At 48.9% G+C, this 23,941-nt stretch overlaps 2 protein-coding genes across 2 annotated transcripts in view; one reads left to right on the plus strand and one right to left on the minus strand.

The window, feature by feature from the left end:
- Positions 1-23,941, minus strand: part of LOC133341875 (pre-B-cell leukemia transcription factor 1-like) — an 801,687-nt gene that overhangs the window by 109,095 nt on the left and 668,651 nt on the right. The window lies entirely within an intron of this gene.
- Positions 1-23,941, plus strand: part of LMX1B (LIM homeobox transcription factor 1 beta) — a 117,191-nt gene that overhangs the window by 8,899 nt on the left and 84,351 nt on the right. The window contains exon 3 of the mRNA XM_061550667.1: positions 11,933-12,101. Coding sequence (XP_061406651.1) covers positions 11,933-12,101 — 169 coding nt within the window. The remainder of the gene's footprint in view (positions 1-11,932; positions 12,102-23,941) is intronic.

Here is a 23,941-nt window from a genome sequence, read left to right on the forward strand (position 1 = left end):
TGGGGTGAGTTGGGTGAGTGGGGTGAGTGGGGTGAGTGGGGTGAGTTGGGTGAGTGGGGTGAGTGGGGTGAGTGGGGTGAGTGGGTGAGTGGGGTGAGTGGGGTGAGTGGGGTGAGTGGGGTGAGTGGGGTGAGTGGGGTGAGTGGGGTGAGTGGGGTGAGTGGGGTGAGTGGGGTGAGTGGGGTGAGTGGGGTGAGTGGGGTGAGTGGGGTGAGTTGGGTGAGTGGGGTGAGTGGGGAGTGTGGGGTGAGTGGGGAGAGTGGGGTGAGTGGGGTGAGTGGGGTGAGTTGGGTGAGTGGGGTGAGTTGGGTGAGTGGGGTGAGTTGGGTGAGTGGGGTGAGTGGGGTGAGTGGGTGAGTGGGGTGAGTGGGGTGAGTGGGGTGAGTGGGGGGAGTGGGTGAGTGGGTGAGTTGGGTGAGTGGGGTGAGTGGGGTGAGTGGGGTGAGTGGGGTGAGTTGGGTGAGTGGGGTGAGTGGGGTGTGTGGGGTGAGTGGGGAGAGTGGGGTGAGTGGGGTGAGTGGGGTGAGTTGGGTGAGTGGGGTGAGTTGGGTGAGTGGGGTGAGTTGGGTGAGTGGGGTGAGTTGGGTGAGTGGGGTGAGTGGGGTGAGTTGGGTGAGTGGGGTGAGTTGGGTGAGTGGGGTGAATGGGGTGAGTGGGGTGAGTGGGGTGAGTGGGGTGAGTGGGGAGTGTGGGGTGAGTGGGGTGAGTGGGGTGAGTGAGGTGAGTGGGGTGAGTGGGGAGAGTGGGGTGAGTGGGGTGAGTGAGGTGAGTGGGGTGAGTGGGGTGAGTGAGGTGAGTGGGGTGAGTGGGGTGAGTGGGGTGAGTTGGGTGAGTGGGGAGAGTGGGGTGAGTTGGGTGAGTGGGGTGAGTTGGGTGAGTGGGGTGAGTGAGGAGTGTGGGGTGAGTGGGGAGTGTGGGGTGGGTGGGGAGTGTGGGGTGAGTGGGGTGAGTGAGGAGTGTGGGGTGAGTGAGGAGTGTGGGGTGAGTGGGGAGTGTGGGGTGAGTTGGGTGAGTGGGGTGAGTTGGGTGAGTGGGGTGAGTGAGGAGTGTGGGGTGGGTGGGGTGAGTTGGGTGAGTGGGGTGAGTGAGGAGTGTGGGGTGAGTGAGGAGTGTGGGGTGAGTTGGGTGAGTGGGGTGAGTTGGGTGAGTGGGGTGAGTGGGGTGAGTGGGGTGAGTTGAGTGAGTGGGGTGAGTGAGGAGTGTGGGGTGAGTGGAGAGTGTGGGGTGAGTTGGGTGAGTGGGGTGAGTGGGGTGAGTGGGGTGAGTGGGGTGAGTTGGGTGAGTGGGGTGAGTGGGGTTCGTGTGGAGTGAGTGGGAAGTGTGGGGTGAGTTGGGTGAGTGGGGTGAGTTGGGTGAGTGGGGTGAGTGGGGTGAGTGGGGTGAGTGGGGTGAGTGGGGTGAGTTGAGTGAGTGGGGTGAGTGAGGAGTGTGGGGTGAGTGGAGAGTGTGGGGTGAGTGGGGTGAGTGTGGAGTGTGGGGTGAGTGGGGTGAGTGGGGTGAGTTGGGTGAGTGGGGTGAGTGGGGTGAGTGGGGTGAGTGGGGTTCGTGTGGAGTGTGTGGGGTGAGTGGGGTGAGTTGGGTGAGTTGGGTGTGTGGGGTGAGTGTGGAGCGTGTGGGGTGAGTGGGGTGAGTGGGGTGAGTTGGGTGTGTGGGGTGAGTGTGGAGCGTGTGGGGCTGCGTGTCGGAGGCGGGTGGAAATCGCCAGTGTCGTGGTTTGCGCTTTGCGCTACAAACTCGGCGACCCCGAGGTTGAATTCGCACTCAGAGTAAGAAGACTCATCACAAGTTGATTGGCGCTCAGAGTAAGAAGACTCATCACAAGTTGATTGGCGCTCAGAGTAAGAAGACTCATCACAAGTTGATTGGCGCTCAGAGTAAGAAGACTCATCACAAGTTGATTCCCCACCGAGCAAAGCCCGTTTGAGCTAAAACGCTCTCTTTTCTGTTTTACCATGGCCGACTTCGGCCCGTAGACAACATCAAAAGCATTCCACAATTACCACCACCAATTACAGCGGTGAACATTTGAACCGGTCTTGGGTCTTCGCCCTAGGTCGACTCGACCTTAAATGAGAATCTGGCGTGTACACATTAGCAATGGGGGGGGAGACAAAGGCGGCCGCGGGTTGTGGTATTGGCAGCACCCGTTCCCCCATGTGCTGTGTTGGCGTTCATCGGTGATCGTGAACACCGCTTGCCCCAACAGTCTGTTAAAGGTTACATGGGGGGTCTCTGTCTTTGTATGCACGTGTCTATGTGTGTGTGCGTCTTTGTGCCTGTTCGTCTGTGTGTTTGTCGAACTGATACGCGCACATGCCTGTCTAAAGACACGAACGCCTGCGAATATACATGTTCATGTTAGAGTATATATCTATCAAGACGTATTTAGACATTCTCTATGTGAACACGTCTCTGTATATATGTATGTGTGTGTATATACTTGCACGTCTCTGTGTCTGTATACACGTCTGAAAGCATATACATTTTTGTGGCTACGTGTGTGTTTGTATTAATGCATTTGTGTGTGTTTCCATGTGTTTGTGTGACTCTATTAATGCACTTGTGCGTGTTTTTTGTTGATATATAACTAACTGCGAATATGTTTGTGTATCTTCGTGTGTGATTCTGCGTTCCCTGTGCATAGCAGATGCGTTATTCACAGATGGTGCACGTGTATTATATCTGTGTAAAGGAAACGGGCGTTACGTATATGACACACATATTGTCTGTCTGTATTCAAACGGGAGTATCTGCATATCTGAGAAATGTCTCTATGCGTTAGATGACATTTGTCTATGTAATGAGACACACGCAGATCGTTATGTACGTGAGACATCTGAGTTCTAGCTATATGTCTGAGACTCGTGGTCTGTCTACGCGTGTGTCCGACAAAGGCGTTACCGACGATGCGATTGGCATTGACATCGCGTTATATCCGTAAGAAAACTCCAGCGTGATTTACGCCTTTTTCTATCGGGGTTTCTAGTAGGGCAGAGTTGGGTCTGACGGCGCGTCCGTGTCTGGACCTTACACTCGGATCACATCGCCCTGTGTGCTTGACACAAGCATCCGACATCTCTGTGCGACGATGGCTGGCACAATGCTTAGCGCCAGTGCGCTATGAACTCCACTTCCCGAGTTCGATTCCCATTGCTTGGGGGTCGAAACCCTCCCCCCCCTCTCTCTCTCTCTCTCCACGCCGCGTCGCTTAAGCGGGCAGGGCTGTTGTTTGGCCATACTTCACCACCCTGGTCAATGCGGAGATTGGGTTCGTATATCACTCGTCACTGATTGTGAGCAAATCGCGGCTTGGAATCGGTCGAAGGCCGTACGGGTCACGGCGCAGTGCGTCAACCACTGGGCCACCGCTCGCTCACTCGCTCGCTGTGTCCGTAGCCGCGTGTGTGTGTGCTGTGCTGTGTCTGGTACAATAGGGACACGTACGACGCTGCGCATTCTCTCTCGGCCATCGTCAGCAATTTCAGTTTATTCTCGAAAACTAAAAAATGTGCCCGCCATGGACGAGACGATTTTTATTGCGTTTGCGCGCGAGGAGCGGTGGCGCAGCGGTTAGCGCACTGCACTTGTGTATGTGCTCATCGGAGGCGCAGGACGTTGGAGGTGCCGGGTTCGTAGCACAATACTTCACGTGTAGTAGCTACATGTAGTAGCTACTACTACATGTAGCTACTACTACACATGCAGCTACTACACGTGCAGCTACTACACGTGCAGCTACTACACGTGCAGCTACTACACGTGTATCTACTACACGTGTGTGTAGTACACACGTGTAGTAGCTACTACACACGTAGCTACGTGTGTAGTAGCTGCTTGTGCTACTAGGAGAATCGGGCACTGTGTGTGTGTTGTGTGTGTCTTGTGTGTGTGCGTTGTGTGTGTGTCTTGTGTGTGTGTCTTGTGTGTGTGCGTTGTGTGTGTGTCTTGTGTGTGTGTCTTGTGTGTGTGTCTTGTGTGTGTGCGTTGTGTGTGTGTCTTGTGTGTGTGTCTTGTGTGTGTGTCTTGTGTGTGTGTGTTGTGTGTGTCTTGTGTGTGTGTGTCTTGTGTGTGTGTGTTGTGTGTGTGTGTTGTGTGTGTCTTGTGTGTGTGTCTTGTGTGTGTGTCTTGTGTGTGTCTTGTGTGTGTGTCTCTTGTGTGTGTGTCTTGTGTGTGTCTTGTGTGTGTGTCTTGTGTGTGTGTGTCTGTGTGTCTGTGTGTGTCTGTGTGTGTGTGTCTGTGTGTGTGTCTGTGTGTGTGTTGTGTGTGTCTTGTGTGTGTGTCTTGTGTGTGTGTGTCTTGTGTGTGTGTGTGTCTTGTGTGTGTGTTGTGTGTGTGTGTGTCTTGTGTGTGTCTTGTGTGTGTGTCTTGTGTGTGTCTTGTGTATGTGTCTGTGTGTGTGTGTCTGTGTGTGTCTGTGTGTGTGTGTCTGTGTGTGTCTGTGTGTTTGTGTCTCTGTGTGTGTGTGCGTGTCTGTGTGTGTGTGTGTTGTGTGTGTGTGTCTGTGTGTGTGTGTCTCTGTGTGTGTGTGTCTGTGTGTGTCTGTGTGTGTGTGTGTGTCTGTGTGTGTGTGTCTGTGTGTGTGTGTCTGTGTGTGTCTGTGTCTGTGTGTGTGTGTGTTGTGTGGGGGGAGCGGTGAGCGCGCTACGCTCGCGGAGTCCGACGCCGGTGACGATTCTCTGAAACGGTCCTGGGGCCTCCACCGCTAAGTTCGACTCAAATGAGTACCTAGGTGCAGTGTGTGTCTAGTCAACATCGCCACTGGGGAGACAAAGGCGGCCGGGCGTGGTGCTGGGTCACCCACCCCTCTTAATAGGTGCTCGCTAACAGGACTTGCCCCAACAGTCTGCTGCAGGCTATACGGGGGATCTTTGTCTTTGTGTGCGTAGAGGCTAATTGGCGGTTATCTGAACCGGTTCTGAGTGCAGTCTCTGTTACGGAGCGCAAACATCGGCACCGGAGAGACAAAGGCGGCCGGGGGGTGCTGACCACCCCGGCCATCTCGGCCTTCGGTGCTCGTTAAGAGCACTTGGCCCAACAGTCTAGGGGGGGGGGTATTTTATCTTTGTATATATACACACGTCTGCGTTATATACTGTATGTGCATGTCTAATGTGCGTGTGTGTCTGCATTGTACATGTCTGCGTTTGTGTCTATATATGTTGTGTATATTCTAGATTTGAAGCTTTCGTGTCTTGCAATGATTCATACTCTTAGGTTTTTTCGGTAAAGGCACGTAGAAGGAAAAAAAAAAATACAATTCTCACCACGTTTCGGCCACAACGCAAGCAGCCGTCCTCAGGTGAAGAACCGGGCTGTCGGAAAGACAGCGTCTTGCGTTGTGGCCGAAACGTCGTGAGAATTGTATTTTATTATGTTTTATTTGTATTATTTTATTTTATTATTTTATTATTTCCCTTCTACGTGACTTCACCGAAAGAACCAAGAAGATGAAACGTACGATTCTTCTTTTCGCCGTAGTCTCTGTCTGTGTATCGACATGCGTATCGACAAATATCACGCTGTCTTCACTGTGTTTCTGTCCGTCCATGTACATACACGTCTGTTCCGCGTGTTTTTTAAAGGTAGACTCAATCTCAAATGAGTACCTGGTGCGATGTGTAAGCATCGCAACTGGGGAGACAAAGGCGGTCGGGCGTGGTGCTGGCCAATGGTAACCCACCCCCTCGTGTGCCGTGCCGGCCTTCATAGGTGCTCGCTAACAGCACTTGCCCCTACAGTCTGTTACAGGCTACACGGGGGGGGGGGGGGGGGGGGTCTCTGTCTTGTGTGTTAATAGGGTCATATAATAATAGCCAGGCGTGTAATGATCCGGGCGTTTCGTGTGTGTTTAAGAGGGTTATAAGCGTGCGCGCGTGTGTGTGTACAGCTATTCACTCAACTCATTCATCCATAAATAATCGATCGTATTATCAAGCCCACCGCACGTACCCCCGCTCGGCTCGCGTGTAACCATTGCGATGATAATCAATTACGACCCAGAGCGCGCCATTTAAATAGCGCGGCATGCATGATGGACGCTCCTCCAGTATAATAGATTCTTGCGAAACTTTCGTTGACTAATTATAGAAGGGGATGGGAGGGGTAACTTTGTTGTTGTTTGTGTTTTTTGTTTTGATGCCGATTCCTAATTTGTTTATAAAAAAAAAATATTTTGCTTGCAAGTGGCTGTTAATGGGATTTGGTCCATATATATAATTAATGTACGGCACTATCGGATGCTAGTAGTCACGAATGACGCTGTGTAAAATTAGAGTGTTCGCATTGTTACACCGCGTGCAATTTATACGCTCCTGCGATCTACGTTATGGTGGAGTGGTGGCGCAGCGGTTAGCGCACTCCGTGTGAACCCTGCCTCCTGAGTTCAGTTCCCATCGGCAACGCGCACTGACCCGCGTGGTGAAGTATGGTCAATCAACTTCCATGAGCGACGCGGCGCGGGGGGGAGGGTTTCATCTAGCAGCCGATAGACAATGTGCTGTTAACTAATAGTGTTTGTATCGATTACATGTATTGGACAATATCGTTACATTTTTAAACTCTGATGCGTATGATGTGCAACAAGCCGCGATGTACTTTGCACCACGTGCTTGATTTGTGCATCTGCTTTATGGTGTAATTTGTTAAGCTTATTTGCGCGTTTAATGAAATGCACAAGAACCGTGTCCTGTCGCTGAGTGCAATAAAAAAGACGTTTCGGCCAAGTGGCCCTTTTCAGCACTTTCCCCAACAATATGTTACGGCTGTACGGGGGGGGTGGTAACATTTGTTTTTGCGAGTGCAAGTCCCGTGATTGGGTTTGTGCATCTCCCGGGCCGTTGGGTACCCAGTCGACAGCATCCTTGCACGTTGTGGATTCACCGTCCTTGCGGATTGCGGCCTCCACCGCGTCTTGTGGTGTTCAGGGGTTCCTGCCCCAGGGCACGGCGAATCGGGGCGACCGCCCTGGGCCCCGCGCTTTGGGGGGGGGCGCATCGCTATTTTAAGTCCCCTTTACACGCAACACGACATCGTCATCAGCGTCGTTTGTGGAGAACGTGAATATATCAATGTAAGCAAGATAAGCGGAGAATAAATAAAGCGGAGAATGTTTGTTTACACATCCCATCAGCCTAGACAGCCTGCCTTGGAGTACATTTATTTTTTTTATCAGTATTTGTTCAAACGCAATCGGAACTCTGGACCGGTTTCGACATTCGTATGCATGTACGTCACTTCTTTCGAACCGTACGTGGCCAACCGTGCTAATCGGAGGTGTCTCATTGGCAAGCGTCAAGGGGGGCTGGCTTTGGACCGATGCCGCTGACGAACTTCCAGCAGCCGTGCGTGAAATACGCAAGGACTGTGCCTCTCTGCGAGATAAGGGCCCGAGTTCACGTCATGATCCGCTCTGGAGTGCGGGTGGAATTCGTCACTCTTATCCCTCCACCGTCGTGAAACCGCATGCATTGCACGCAACGGTTCAAACTTTAAAAAAATTGGGAGCCACGATGACGAGATGTTAACTACCTCGCCTGGTATGCAGGAGGTCGTGGGTTCAATCCCCACCCTGATACCTGCCGCTGTATATTTAGAGTTTGCGTGTCTCTCTCTGTCATCATCATCACGGTGGCTAGGAGATGTTAACTACCTCGCCTGGTCTACAGGAGGCCGTGGGTTCGATCCCCACCTTGATACCTGCCGCTGTATATTTAGAGTTTGCGTGTCTCTCTCTCATCATCACGGTGGCTAGGAGATGTTAACTACCTCGCCTGGTATGAAGGAGGTCGTGGGTTCGATCTCGACCCTGACGCCTGCTGCTGTATATTTGGAGTTTGCGTGTCCCTCTCTCTCATCATCACGGTGGCTAGGAGATGTTAACTACCTCGCCTGGTATACAGGAGACCGTGGGTTCAATCCCCACCCTGACACCTGCCGCTGTATATTTCGAGTTTGCGTGTCTCTCTCCCCGTGGTCGCGTGGAATTCTTCTCCGCGTCCTGCGGTTATTCCTTCCACATTCATATTTTTTTAAAGTCAATTTGATCATTGAGATTGTTTTGGGGCTATAAATTCCCACGCGAGAAACCACTGAGACATCATTTGTTATGGCCGGGTCAGTGGGCCTTATCTGGTAACATAAAATAAAGTTTACAGTTTGATAGTTTAAGCACCCGATTGTCAGACACGCGTGATGTAGCAGATCAGCGTGATACCATCAAGGGATAAGAATCGATGTTTGTGGTGAATTATATATTATTTTGTTCCTGGGTAGTAAGTGTTATTTCCTAATTACTTATGCCTCAAAAGTACAGGAAATTTATATTATTCCCCACAAACTTTGCTTTTGTGACCAGGACAGTGATATTTGGAAATGTACCTATTTTCAATGAGAAAACGGGCGAATGTGTGTCTTTCGTTGCTGAGTCTATGGGTAGTGTCGAGTCTATGGGCAGTGCTGAGTCTATGGGTAGTGTTGAGTGTATGGGCAGTGTTGAGTCTATGGTGCAGTGTTGAGTCTATGGGCAGTGCTGAATCTATGGGCAGTGTTGAGTCTATGGGCAGTGTCGAGTCTATGGGCAGTGTTGAGTCTATGGGCAGTGCTGAGTCTATGGGCAGTGTTGAGTCTATGGCGCAGTGCTGAGTCTATGGGCAGTGTGAGTCTATGGGCAGTGCATTTGCGTCTTTCGTTCACATAAAGTCCAGGTCACAAAAGAAACGTTTGTGGGAGAATAATAGCAATTTTCTATACTTTTTAGGCATAAGCAATAAAAAAAATAACACTTCCTACCCAGGGAACAAAAGTCGTGTCGCATAGTGTAAGCCGATGTTTCGTGGAGTCTGTTCCTTCGTGATGCTGCCGGTGACGCTGCGTTGGACTGCGCGCAGTGAACTGTTCCGCGCGTGTGGTGAGTTTCGTTTGAAGTCAGATACTCTTAGCTTAACTCTGCGCACCACCCACGAAGGCGACACACGAGATGGTGAGGCTAACGCACAGACAAAGATCTCCCGTATAGCCTTGAACAGGCTGCTGGGGCAAGCGGGTGCAGTTAGCGAGCAACTACGAAGGCCGGAACGGCGCGCGAGGGGGTGGAGTGGCCTTTGTCATTTGAGGCTCAGTCTACCTAGGGGAGGACCAGGACTGGTGCAGATGTAAATCACTGGTGTTGCCCGCGTCCGTAGCGCAGCGCGCTAACCATTGCCCCACCGCTCCATCATTATGTTAAAATTGTATATACGTTTACAGACGTGCAAAAAAACATGCTTGTGTATTGTATACACTCGTGCTGCATACCACACAAGGTATATCCATACTACGCCAACAAGCATACCGATCATTCGATGATACGTTAACGTGACGTCTCTGTGCCAGGCCAGGTACGCACGTACACATAAAATGGCATGCACACAAAGATACACATCATACTTAGATGTGACGTGCGCACACACGTGCGCACCTCGAAATAGTCCGCTAATCTACTGAATTCACACGCGCGTACCTGTGTTACTGCGTAGGTACAATTGACGTTCTACTCTGAAACTTCCTTCCCAAGATCTTCCTATATACGTCTTTATCGCACCGTTCGAGCAAGTTCTGTTAGCGAGCGCCTATGAAGGCATTTGTCTCCCCAGTGGCGATGTTTGCACACCGCACCAGGCACTCGTTCAAGGCTGAGTCGACCTTCGGGAAGGCCCAATACCGGTGCAGATATCGCCCCACTGCTTGTGATCGCTCTGAGCGCAGTGCGTTAACCGACTACGCTACCGCTCCCCGAGTAAACGCATACACGCCGCGCCCTTAACCCTTGGCTGTGGCAACCCTCGTAGATTGTTGGTTTTTTACCCTTCTATCTGGCAACAAAACTGACACCTTTTTTTACAAGGAGTCATGTTTGCATAGACCACAATACCTGCAGTCATAATGCAAACAAAAACATAACTCTGATAATGTATGCACTGTCCTTGAAGTTGATTAGTTCACACCCGAGACAGCTTTCCTTAGAGCCTAGTCTCACATGGGTTGGACCAGATGACGCCAAAAGGCGCACAACTCAAAGACAATGCACCATCAGAGTATGAGAGCTCGGGGTAAGAATTTACACCATTGGAACCTCATTTGCCAGTAAAAAATATGATAATAGTTTTTTTACCCTTCTATCTGGCAACAAAACTGACACCTTTTTTTACAAGGAGTCATGTTTGCATAGACCACAATACCTGCAGTCATAATGCAAACAAAAAAACATAACTCTGATAATATATGCACTGTCCTTGAAGTTGATTGGTCCACACCCGAGACAGCTTTCCTTAGAGCCTAGTCTCATATGGGTTGGACCAGATGACGCCAAAAGACGAGTTATGTTTTTTGTTTGCATTATGACTGCAGGTATTGTGGTCTATGCAAACATGACTTCTTGTAAAAAAGGTGTCAGTTTTGTTGCCAGATAGAAGGGTAAAAACCAATTATCATATTTTTTACTGGCAAATGAGGTTCCAATGGTGTAAACGCTCGTAGAGCTGCTGGTTGCTGGCCGTTTGGCGTTCGTGCCCTTTTGGGCTCAGCAAAGGCAGTGGGCTGAACAGGAACAACCCGCAGAACATTAATGTGGGGGGGGGGGGGGGGGGGTTGGTAGGGGAGGGGAGTCGGGACCGGATCGGGTATCACTGGCTAATGTTGATGGTAAGCCGTGGGCCCCGAATCGAATTATCGTTGCGCGAGTGCGCTAACCACTGCGCCACCGCTCCGCACGCATGCAGTATATAGTCTAGACTGTATCTGGTTTGTATGTATAGAGAGGTTCTTTATTTAAACACTTGAGAGCCCACATTCCGATCTGCGATGCCCTTTGTAATTTATAATTGTGAATAGGAACACGTGTGTGTGTGTGTTACGCGTGTGCGCCTGTGTTGGTAGCTATGTGGGGAGCGGTGGTGTAGCGGTTAGCGCGCTGCGCTACGAACCTGGCGACCCGGGTTAGATTGACGCTCACGGCCAACATCAGTGACGATTATCTGAACCGGCCCTGGGCCTCCCCTAGGTGGACTCAGCCTCAAATGTGTACCTGGTGCGATGTGTAAACATCGCCACTAGGGAGACAAAGGCGGCCGGGCGTGGTGTTGGCCACCCATCCCTCCGTGTGCCGTGCCGGCTTTTATAGGTGCTCGCTAACAGCACTTGCCCCTAAAGTATGTTAAGGCTATACGGGAGATCTTTGTCTTTGTTTACACGTAATTTTTATTTTATTTAACTGTAGGGTAGATTGATCAGAAGCGATGATGACGACGGTGTGTGTGTGTGTGTGTGCTCGGCTGATGGTGACGATGATGTCTGTGTGTGTGCTAGGCTGATGATGACGATGGTGTGTGTGTGTGCTAGGCTGATGATGATGATGGTGTGTGTGTGTGTGCTAGGCTGATGATGATGATGGTGTGTGTGTGTGCTAGGCTGATGATGTGTGTGTGTGTACTAGGCTGATGATGATGATGTGTGTGTGTGTGCTAGGCTGATGATGATGACGATGTGTGTGTGTCTCTGTGTGTGTGCTAGGCTGATGATGATGATGGTGTGTGTGTGTGTGTGTGCTAGGCTGATGATGATGATGGTGTGTGTGTGTGCTAGGCTGATGATGATGATGGTGTGTATGTGTGTGCTAGGCTGATGATGATGATGGTGTGTGTGTGTGCTAGGCTGATGATGATGGTGTCTGTCTGTGTGCTAGGCTGATCATGACGGTGTGTGTGTCTCTGTGTGTGTGTGTGTGCTAGGCTGATGATGATGTTGTGTGTGTGTGTACTAGGCTGATGATGATGACGGTGTGTGTGTGTGTGCTAGGCTGATGATGATGGTGTGTGTGTGTGCTAGGCTGATGATGATGGTGTGTGTGTGTGTGTGTGTGCTAGGCTGATGATGATGATGGTGTGTGTGTGTGTGCTAGGCGAGGTGTGCGCGGGCTGCGCGCGCCCCATCGAGGACCGCTTCCTGCTTCGCGTGAGCGACGCGTCGTGGCACGAGCGCTGTCTGCAGTGCGCCGCGTGCCGGCAGCCGCTCACACGCAGCTGCTACACGCGGGAGCGTCGCAACTACTGCCGGCCCGACTACGACAAGTGAGTTCGCGCGCACGCGTTGGTACACACGTGATGACACACACGTGATGACACACACACAGGCACGCGCACACACACACGCACGCGCTGGTACACACATGATGACACACACGTGATGACACACACACACGCACGCACACACGCACACGCACGCGCTGGTACACACATGATGACACACACGTGATGACATACACACAGGCACGCGCACACACACACACGCGCGCTGATACACACGTGATGACACACACAGGCACGCGCACACACACGCACGCACGCACACATGCGCGCGCTGATACACACGTGATGACACACACACAGGCACACACACGCGCGCACACAGGCGTTGATACATAAGTAATGACACACACACACGTGCGTTGATACATACGGCATGACACACACACGCGTTAATACACACGTGATGACACACGGACACGTTGATATATACCAGATTATACACACGCAGTGATACATGCGGGATAATACACACACTCACACACACGTTGAAACGGGATGATGCACACACGTTATTACAAACGAGATGATACACAGACATTGATACATCGGGATGATACACACGCGTTGATACACACGGAATGATCGACACACATTGATACATACAGGATGATACAAATATGTTTATGCACATGGGATTACACACACACACACGTTGATACGGAATGATACACACACGTGATTACATACACGACTACAAGTGGGTATCATGTGATACCACTCACAGTACATATATACATACCCTGACAAACACACCCTGGCAACGTGTTTTAATACACGCAGAGGTGCTGCATGTGAATTACAAACAGCGGTGCCTAACATCGATGTACATACGCACAACAGTTCACGAGTTGATACACACACTGGTACGTGCACACCGATGCGTACACATGTTGATATGTCCATGGAATTATGGCGAAGACGAACGCGAATACAGTGGTGCATATTTATACGCACTGATGCATATTCCACGCGGAACTACTCCCAGACCGCCTACAAGTGAGTGTACGGATACATACAATGGTACATCTACTGATACGTACATAAAGCGACAGTATATATGTTCGTGTAAGGACCGCCTGGTTGTCTACAAGTGTGAGCTCTTTCGCAGCGGTAATACGAGTACGCGTACAGCTACACGAGTACACGTACATCAACACATTTAAATTATACATACACTCACGTGTTCATGCAATTACTGCTGGCCCGGCTACGATAAGTGTGTGTACACACACTTGTTTTAAGAATACATTGGTATTTGTGTGCGTGTGTGTGTATATATATGTTCATATGTTTTTATTTTTTATTTTTTACCTACGTGACTTTACCGTGAAAACCTAAGAGTATGAATCCTTGCAGTCACGAAAGCTTCAAATCTAGAATGTGCATAGGTGCTCGCTAACAGCACTTGCCCCAACAGTCTGTTAAGGCTATACGGGGGTCTTTGTCGTTGCCTATATCTATGCACACACGACGATACACGCACGTGTACACACAGCCAGGGTAAGGAGAGTACACACATGTACTGACACACACACACATTGGTGCATACACCAACAGCACACACGCAGAAAAAAACACTTGTGGGTGTAAGTGTACACTTACCGACATGCATACACCTCTGAACGTGCACGGTGCACACACACTACACACACCACACACACTACACACACTACACACACTACACACACCACACACACTACACACACTACACACACTACACACACACTCTACACACTACACACACCACACACACTATACACACACGACACACACACTACACACACACTACACACACACAACTTATACACAATCATACTCGGCACTCAACAACAGCGCCGTCAATAGTGCACTGCCTTTAAACAAGAAATAGACGTTCCAGGGAGTGGTCCTTCTTCACATCACGTGGCAAGCACACGTTGCTACACGTGCCTGCGTAGAAAACGCATCTGCTGCCAAGAAGGGCCATCGCCCGAAACGTTGCTGATGGTGTATAAGTTTATTGTAGTAGTCGTGGCAGCAGCAGCAGCCAGCAAGTGACTTTATATATTTTGCGGTACTCGGGGAGTATTCGATACATGAATAGACACCGCACCACAATAACAGCAGCGGTGCATGCAGCAGCCGCGTAGTTTGTGTTGCGTAGTGAAGCATGCCGACACATCGGGCACGCTGCGTAGACTGCGTGTGAACTCGTAAGCAATGGAGACAACCACGCTGCATGCCGAAGCGTCGAGCTCATTGCAAGCTGCTGCTGCTCTCGTCTTAAGACCTGTGGGGCCCTTCGCGTTCACGCCAGCCCAGTCTTGAGGTGCAATAACAAAGCCACTACAACAAGACAAAGACCCCCCCCCCCCCGTGTAGCCTCGACAGACTAGAGGGGCAAGTGCTGTTAGCGAGTAGCGGCGCACGAGGCGGGGCAGCACCACGACGCCCGGGCCCCACTGGCGATGTTCTTACGCAGCGGGTTACTCGCTTGAGTCGACCCGGTTCGAGTAAGGGGCCGTCCATAAATGACGTCACGCACCTGGGGGGGGGGGTCAGATATTTGTGACGATGTGTGACGATGGCGCGGGGGGGGGGGTGTTTGAGAAATGTGACGTCACGTCAAAATGCGCAACTTTAAATGAATATAGACAACACGTTCTACTTAAATTTTGATTTAAAGCATTCGTGACTGCAGGGATTCATATTCTTGGTTCTTTCGGTAAAGTCACGTAGAAGGGAAATAATAAAATAATAAAAATATAAAACAATACAATTATCACGACGTTTCGACTGCAACACAAGCAATCATCACCAGGTGTGAAATCAACTGAAAGGAAATTTTCTTGAAATCCACAGCAAGAAAATTGTCTTCCCAAAGTCTGCCCAACATTGGCTTGTTAACTGGGTTGGTTCGTGTTCCCGCAAAGCGTCACGCATCGATTCCTCCACCACCATGGTCGAGGACACACTATCTACCAGACTGACTCATCCATACTGTGTTCCACTACCATACTCACTCACCAATTGACTCACTCACCAATTGACTCATCCATTCACTCACCAATTGACTCACCCACCTATTCACTCACCCATTCACTCACCCACCTATTCACTCACCCATTCACTCACTCACCTATTCACTCACCCATTCACTCACCCACCTATTCACTCACCCATTCACTCACCCATAAACGCATCCATTCGCTCACCAATTCACTCACTCACGCACACACTCACCCATTCACTCACCCATACAATCATCCGTTCACTCACCCACTCACCTATTCACTCACCCATAAACGCATCCATTCGCTCACCAATTCACTCACTCACTCAAGCACACACTCACCCATTCACTCACCCATTCACTCATCCATTCACTCACCAATTCACTCACCCACCCATTCACCACACTGCAGGTCACCTCACTTCACGTTCTGCTTCTTCCCTCACACACCACAACTTTGGAATTCCCTCTTTCCACCATCATCATCATCTTCTATTTCCCCATCTTATACTATAACCTTACTGTTTGTTGTATGGGCCGGGACTCAACAACCGATAGTGCCGGCTGGAAAACCAGGAGATTCAAGCACACAAGACACGTGTAAAGCGAAAACAGCCTCGTTGTGCAAGGTGCCGTAGTTAGTCCTCGTGTCTTGGGTCACCATCAGCATTCATTTGAGCAAACGTGGTGTGGCTATGCTGTGGCTGATGAGTGCCAATTAAAACGAAGCCGGTCCACGGACGTTCATCTCTGCATGGTTTACACAAGTTCCATATGAAATGTGTTTTTTTTTTGCGTTACTGAATAGTTGGCAATGTAAAATTATGGTTTGTAGAATATTTTAATACATTTTCTGATGGTGGTCAGTGTACAGTAATTTCATGTAACCACGTGTACATATTTCGATTTAAAGCTTTCGTGACTACAGGGATTCATCTTCTTGGTTCTTTCGGTAAAGTCACGTAGAAGGGAAATAATAAAATAATAAAAATAAAACATAATAAAATAATTCTCACGACGTTTCGGCCACAACGCAAGCAGCCGTCCTCAGGTGAAGATCAGGTCTGTCAGACGCTGTGTACACAATTACAACGCCGTTTTCATGAACACTTATGCTCGTCTATTTCGCTACCCGCGTGACTTTTCACGTGCATACATACACGTGTAATGTGTATACTGTATTTGCGTGGCGGCCAGGTCTATTATATATATGTGTGTGTAGACCTATATAAAGCACGAGCGAATGGTTTCCACCCTCGCTTTCTGTCGGCTTCAGCGTCACACTCCGCGGGTCTTGAAACAATGATGAAGTCGTATCTTCTTCTTCTTGAACCGATGACGATGATGATGGGGGTGTGGGTGGGTGCCGAGGTGGTTGTCGATCAGAGTTCCGATCTCCCGGGCAGCAGCTTACCTTCAGTGGCGGGTGATAGCCGAGCGAGCTCTGGGTGACCCTCTTAGGAAACAATGGGGATATTTTATTATTATATTATTTTGTATTTTTAGACGCTTTTTATTTAACTCGCTCTGTTGTTGTTGTTGTAGTCTCAAATTTTGTAACTCAATTTTAACCCACTTCCCAATGTGGTATCGACTGCAAACTTGCTATACTTATGTCATTCTGATGGCAATACTATATTCTATCATAAAAAATAAAATAAAAATATTTTTAAACATTATTTTTTATATGTTAGCTTTCGGCCTGGGTCTACGGTAAACTGACGTTGGCTCTAATTGCCCACGGCCTCTTACGTTATGGTAAGCTTCGGGGCCACTTCCTGGAGTCGTGGAGTTCTTCCATTACTACCACGGTACATTTCATAAAAGCGTGTTTTTAAAAAGTTGTATTTTTTAATATTAGTTTTATATCTGTGTAAGTAACGAGGGGAGGGGCGGCGCTACGAACCCGGCCCCCCGAGGTTCGATTCCCGCTCGCGGCCAACAGCACCGGTGACGACGATTATCTTGCACCGGTCCCGAGTCTCCCGTAGGTTGACTCGGCCTCAAATTAATCAATTTCGGCCGTCCGGTGATGTTGGCCACCCAACTCCCTCTCGTGTGCCCTGTTCCGGCCTTCGTAGGCGCTACTCGATAGTAGCACTTGCCCCAAAACGTCTGTTGAGGCTATACGGGGGGTAGGGGGTCTTTGTCTTTGCGATGTTCTCCGTGAGTTGTGTTGCGCGCACGCGTGTGTGTTGCGCGCACGCGTGTGTGTGCTGCGTGTGTTGCGCGTGTGTGTGTTGTGTGTGTTGTGTGTGTGGCGTGTGCGTGTTGCGCGTGTGTATGTGTTGTGTGTGTGTTTTGCACATTCGTCTGTGTGTTGCGCGTGTATGTGTTGTCTGTGTGTTGTGTGTTGCGCGTGTGTTGTGTTTGTGTTGTGCGTGTGTTAGTGTTCTGGGCGCGGCTTATGTAAACGTGAGAACACAAAACCCCGCAGCTCGGTTGGTAACATCGAGACGCAGGTTGCGGCGGCAGCAGCAGCAGCAGCAGCACCAGCAGCACCAGCAGCACCAGCAGCAGCAGCAGCATCTCTCTCTTCTTCTGCTTCCCCCCTTCTCCTCCCGGAGCCGGGGACCACGCCCGGCCGCGTCTCTCTCGTCTCTCGTCTCGCGTCTCTCTCACGTCTCGCGTCTCTCTCCTCTCAAGTCTCTCTTCCTCTCGGACAGCTCCTCATCGTTCGTCGCATTGTTCGGCGCTCTCCACACCAACTCCCCCCCCCCCCCCCCCCAGGACAAAAAGATCCCCCGTATAGCCTTAACACGGCTGCTGGGGCAAGTGCTGTTTGCGAGTAGCGAGGGAAGTGGGTGGCCAGCACCACGCCCGGCCGCCTTTGTCTCCCCGAGTGGCGATGTGTACACGCCGCGCCGGGCTACTCATTCGAGGCTGAGTCGACCTAGGAGAGGCAGGCCCAGGACCGGTTCAGATAATCGTCAGTGGCGTTTGGTGGCGTTTGTCCGTGAGCGGGAAATCGAACTCGGGTGGACGCCGGGGGGGGGGGGGGGGGGGGGGGTCGTAGCGCAGTGCGCTAACCATTGCGCCACCGCTCCCCGCGGCCTCCTCGTGTTCGAGTTGACTGCTCCACGAATCCGGCTCGCACCCCTCGAAGTTGGATTCAAGCTCACGGCCAATAATTAACCAGCGGCGGGTATTTGAAGCGGTCCTGGGCCTCTCCCCCCCCTCCACCCCCCCCTACACCCCCCCTACACACCCCCCCCCCCCCAGGTTGTCGCGACCTTCGTTGAGAAGCTTGTGGGTGGTGTCTGAACAATCAGCGATGTGCCTCCTGGGGCCTTCAGAGGCGCTCTCGCTAACAGCGCACTTGCCCTAGGAGTCTGATGAAAGCAGTAGAGTGGTGTGTGGCTGGGAGGGGGGGGGGGTTCTTTGTGTTTGTGTAATCCACCATCATCATCAGCAGCAGCAGCAGGTGAGGGTAACGAGATCACGTGTGCAGCCCCCCCCCCCCCCCCCCCAGTCCCTCGTGGCATCCCCCGAGTGGAGCAGACGCGATGCTCGGAGGCGGCGAGTGGGACGACTCAATAGTTCATTTCATTTCATGTATTAGGTATAGCCCTGTGAGCCATTCGGCTCTTGAATCGGGTGCAACCGCAACAAACAAAAAAATTAACCCGTAAAAACAAAGTTTTTCGCTATAAATCCTTTATATGCGTGCCAGCCCACATTGGTCTTTGAAACGGGCGGCTAGAGTCCTCTCGTCCTCTGGCTTGAGATGGCTGTCACCTATGGGTCAGATGATTGCCTGCCACCATTAAGCAATTGGTAATAAAATATATTTTTTTCCTAAAATGTTGAACATTTTGGAAAAAAATGTTCACGAAAATAAATTGTCACGCACAACGAGTCTGTGTGCAAAATGTCAGCTGGATTGGATCACGGGAAGTGGGTTAAAAAAACGACCGAAAGATTTGCACGGTCGTAAGCGCGCAAGCAAGTGAACTTAATATAAAGGATTTAAAAACATAAACATGAACAAGAAAACATCTTAAAGTGAATATGTGACGAAGTGCAAACAGAAAATCCAAGAAAAGACAGCAAAATATTGCAGAAAAAAATCACCGTACACCAACGCTGTGTGCAAAAATCCCAGTGGGATGCAAGTCAAACAACCAGGGCAGTTAGCAACCCCACTAATTGTATTTTTGTGTAACACGTGCCTACTTATTCTAGTGGGGGGGAGGGTGGCGGAATTTCATTCTTCGCACATGCGTTGTAGATGTTGGCAGCGTCTATTTATCCTCCACTCTCCGTTCCCTTTTGATTATATTATGGAACGTGTCCCGGGTTCTTGTGTTTGTGTTCAGCGGTGCCAGGGGGTTATGCTCTTTGCGTTGCAGTGGAACGCAAGACTCGCAATATGTATTTGTACTGGAGGAATCCGATGAGCTATGAAGCTCTTTTCCACATGTTCAGTAGGGGCACGGGGTAGGAATATGGCTCTGACCTGCGGACGTGCTCCCGATTTTCGGACATTTGATAAAATCAGAAAACGAGACCAAGACACGAAATTTCCCGATGATCCGAAGTTTCTTTTCGTTCCGGATTGTTCCAAGAATCTCTTAAAGTGGCGTCGACAAACCGGCACAAGTTGGTGTCACGTGTGAGGGTGCGTATGACATCACGATTGTCAGCATCGAAGGCAGTTTACATCAGCACATCCTGGAAATGATGAGAACCGCCCGAAAAAATATCCGATGTCGTCCTTACAAATCACAATGTGTGTGTGTAGGTATGTAGAACTTCTGTTCACGCACCGTACGTAGACACCCGTGCTAAATTGTAGGTGCGGGATGCCTGAACAACAACGTTCAGATCCGAAACTCATCCGCACGATCGCCACGACCGTGATCCGTGTCCCCCGCTCCACTTTGCCCGCGACGCATTTCTCGAAATTCTCAACCTCGCCGAGAATGTCGAGCATGCGTCTGTTTGGCAGCGCCTTTTCTGCGATGCGAGCGATTCACACAGTACGTTGTGGGGGGGTGGGTGGGGGGGAGCTCTGTGTTGGCGACTCATCCGAACCGAGTTGAACTCGCGACCGCGTTACACTTGCTGCATGCGCGGTCGTGCGTGCTGCGAACCCGGCGACCCGGGTTTTGATTATCCCGCTCGCAGCCAACATCGGTGGTGAATATCCGAACCGGTCCCGGGCCTCCCCTAGGTCGCCTCGACCTTTAAAACGAGTACATTGTTTAAACATCGCTACTGGGGAGACAAAGGCGGTCGGGCGTGGTGCTAGCCATCCCCAACTCCTCGTGTGCCTTGATGGCCTTCATAGGCGCTCGCTAACAGCACTTGCCCCGACAGTCTGTTCAGGCTATCGGGGGGACCTTTGCCTTGCGCGAGTGTGTACGCATGCGTGTTTCATCTCTCGTGCTTGTAATGACACGTTGAAAGCATGACACGTGATTAACGTGTAAACTGTCAAACAATGCAATGCCAACATAAACGAACGCAATCAAATATAAGCGCAATTTTTTATTTAAATCACGGATTCGAGACTAACGCATGGGGAACCGTTTAACAATCGCGTTATTTAAATAACCACTGCAAAAAAAACACACACACACACACTTAACCATTTATAACCCAAACGCGGCGCAAGACTGACCATCGTCTATGCGCACCGTGCATTTAAATTCGCAAGATGCTGGCAATATCAGCGTGTGGCTCATGCGGCTGTGTCAGATTGGTAAAAACATTTTTTTTATATCCAGGGTATGGTTTTACATTTCACCTCTGGTAACTGCTACGTCTGTTCGCGTCTCTAATAACGAGGAACTCGCGAACTCCCAGGAGACGCACAAATCTGTTTAGCGAGGTCGCAGAGGTGATGTAAATCATACAACATTTATTTAACTTTTTCTTACGTTTTGTTAACGCGAGAATTCTCCTTGGACACGAAAGAAAAGGTTTCATCGGGACATTTTTCATTTTTGGATGAGACGTAATGAAAACCTATCCGGGGATTAATTGAGAACTGCATTCCTTTCTGTGTGGCCGACAGACTGAAGTAGGCACGTGGCGAGCTAGGTCACGTGATAACGAGAGATGTATACTGAATGTGGTGTGCCGGGTAATTAAATATATTCCGAATCGTCAACACGTACGGACCCGGCTGATACTAAACTCATTCATGCATCTCAAAACTTAGACCAAAATAAATGAAGGAAACTGCTTTGGCAGTCGTACGCAAAGACACAACTTAAAACACTTTTGTCACGACAAATATCTGTACACTCGGCTGAAGTTTCCAGCAATTAACCTTTTCCAGAGCAGAGGAAGGGAGATAGTAGAGAGTGACATTCGAGGTAGAAATTGTACTTGCTGATGAACACTACGGGACCCTGGGAAAACTGGGACATTTAACGGGTTCGGACAAATGAACAGTTTTGAGCAGACACACGAATTGACAGTTTGATATGAGACGATACCAAGAAGCAAATGAAGCCTTAGAAAGGCAATGTTGTTCGTATAAGCTGGTTTACCACAGGGGCTCTTTGATACAGCAAGCAAATGAGAACCATCATGACACTTGATTTATCCAAGTCCGTTTTTTCTGTTACGTTGCTTACAACGCGACAACCAACGATGAGCAAAACTCCAAAATAATTCGTTTGTTGGTTCGTTTCTGATTCAGCTTGTCCTGGTGAGGGTCGTGGCAGCCGCGTGTTGAGTAGGGCAGTCCAGACCTCCCTTTCCCTGGCGACAGACTAGCACTACACTACTATACACTGTACACTACACTATACACTACACCAGAGGTGGGACAAAGTCATTGTTATGCAAGTCCAAGTCGAGTCTGAAGTCATCAAATTCATGACTCGAGTCTGACTCGAGTCCAAGTCACATGACTCGAGTCCACACCTCAGAGGTGGGACAAAGTCATTGTTATGCAAGTCCAAGTCGAGTCTGAAGTCATCAAATTCATGACTCGAGTCTGACTCGAGTCCAAGTCACATGACTCGAGTCCACACCTTAGAGGTGGGACAAAGTCATTGTTATGCAAGTCCAAGTCGAGTCTGAAGTCATCAAATTCATGACTCGAGTCTGACTCGAGTCCAAGTCACATGACTCGAGTCCACACCTCAGAGGTGGGACAAAGTCATTGTTATGCAAGTCCAAGTCGAGTCTGAAGTCATCAAATTCATGACTCGAGTCTGACTCGAGTCCAAGTCACATGACTCGAGTCCACACCTCAGAGGTGGACAAAGTCATTGTTATGCAAGTCCAAGTCGAGTCTGAAGTCATCAAATTCATGACTCGAGTCTGACTCGAGTCCAAGTCACATGACTCGAGTCCACACCTCAGAGGTGGGACAAAGTCATTGTTATGCAAGTCCAAGTCGAGTCTGAAGTCATCAAATTCATGACTCGAGTCTGACTCGAGTCCAAGTCACATGACTCGAGTCCACACCTCTGCACTACACTATACATTACTATACACTACAACATTATACACTACTACACACTACACTAATATACACTATTAACTACTATAAACTACACTATACACTACTTTATTCTTTGGGTCTTTCGGTAAAGTCACGTAGATAGGTTCAAAGAAAATAACAAAAAACTACGACGTTTTGATCGCAACACAAGCGGTCGTCATCAGGAAAATGATGACGACCACTTGTGTTGCAATCGAAATGTCATCGCTTTTGTTATTTTGTTATTTTGTTTGAACCTATCTACGTGACGTTACCTAAAGACCCAAAGAATATGCATTCCTGCAGTCACGAAAGCCTTAAATCAAGATATACACTACTATACATTACACTATACACTACTATACACTACTATACACTACACTATACACTACTATACTCTACACTATACACTACTATACACTACACTATACACTACACTATACACTACACTATACACTACTATACACTACACTATACACTACACTATAAACTACTATACACTATACACTACACTATACACTACACTATACACTACTATATACTACTATACACTACACTATACACTACTATACACTACACTATATACTACTATACACTACACTATACACCACCATACACTACACTATACACTACACTATACACTACTATATACTACTATACACTACACTATACACTACTATACACTACACTATACACTACACTATACACTACTATACACTATACACTACTATACACTATACACTACACTATACACTACTATACACTACACTATACACTACTATACACTACACTATACACTACACTATACACTACTATACACAGACTCTAGCTCCTCCTGGGGAATTCCCAGGCGTTCCCAGGGCAACGTAGTCCCACCCAGTGTGACCTGGAAGGGAGAGCGTGACCCAACCTGGAGAGTGGAAATAAAATATTTTTTTCCAACCGTCAGAACGAACAGCGAGCACCACCTCACTGCCTTCTGCGAGTCGCAATATATACTCTTAGGTTTTTCGTTAAAGTCACGTAGGTAAAAAATTATAATATTATAATAATATAATAATATTATTATTAATATTATAATATTTTTTTTTTAAAAAAAATTTGTAATAAAATAATTGTTTTCATTATAGTATTACTATAATATTATTATTAAAATTATTTTTATTAAAATAAAAAAATATATAATAATATTATTAATAATATGATAATAATGTTATTTATTTAATAAAAAACGTTTTTAGAATAATATTATTAATAGTATTATTATAATATTTTTATTTTTTACCGACGTGACTTTACCGAAAAACCTAAGAGTGTGAAATCCTTGCAGTCATGAAAGCTTCAAATCTACAATTAAGTCGCGATAAACGTAGAGCAAACGGC

Source organism: Lethenteron reissneri, chromosome 12, assembly GCF_015708825.2.
Source record: "Lethenteron reissneri isolate LAM-NWPU_2019-01 chromosome 12, ASM1570882v1, whole genome shotgun sequence".
Lineage (NCBI taxonomy): Eukaryota > Metazoa > Chordata > Hyperoartia > Petromyzontiformes > Petromyzontidae > Lethenteron > Lethenteron reissneri.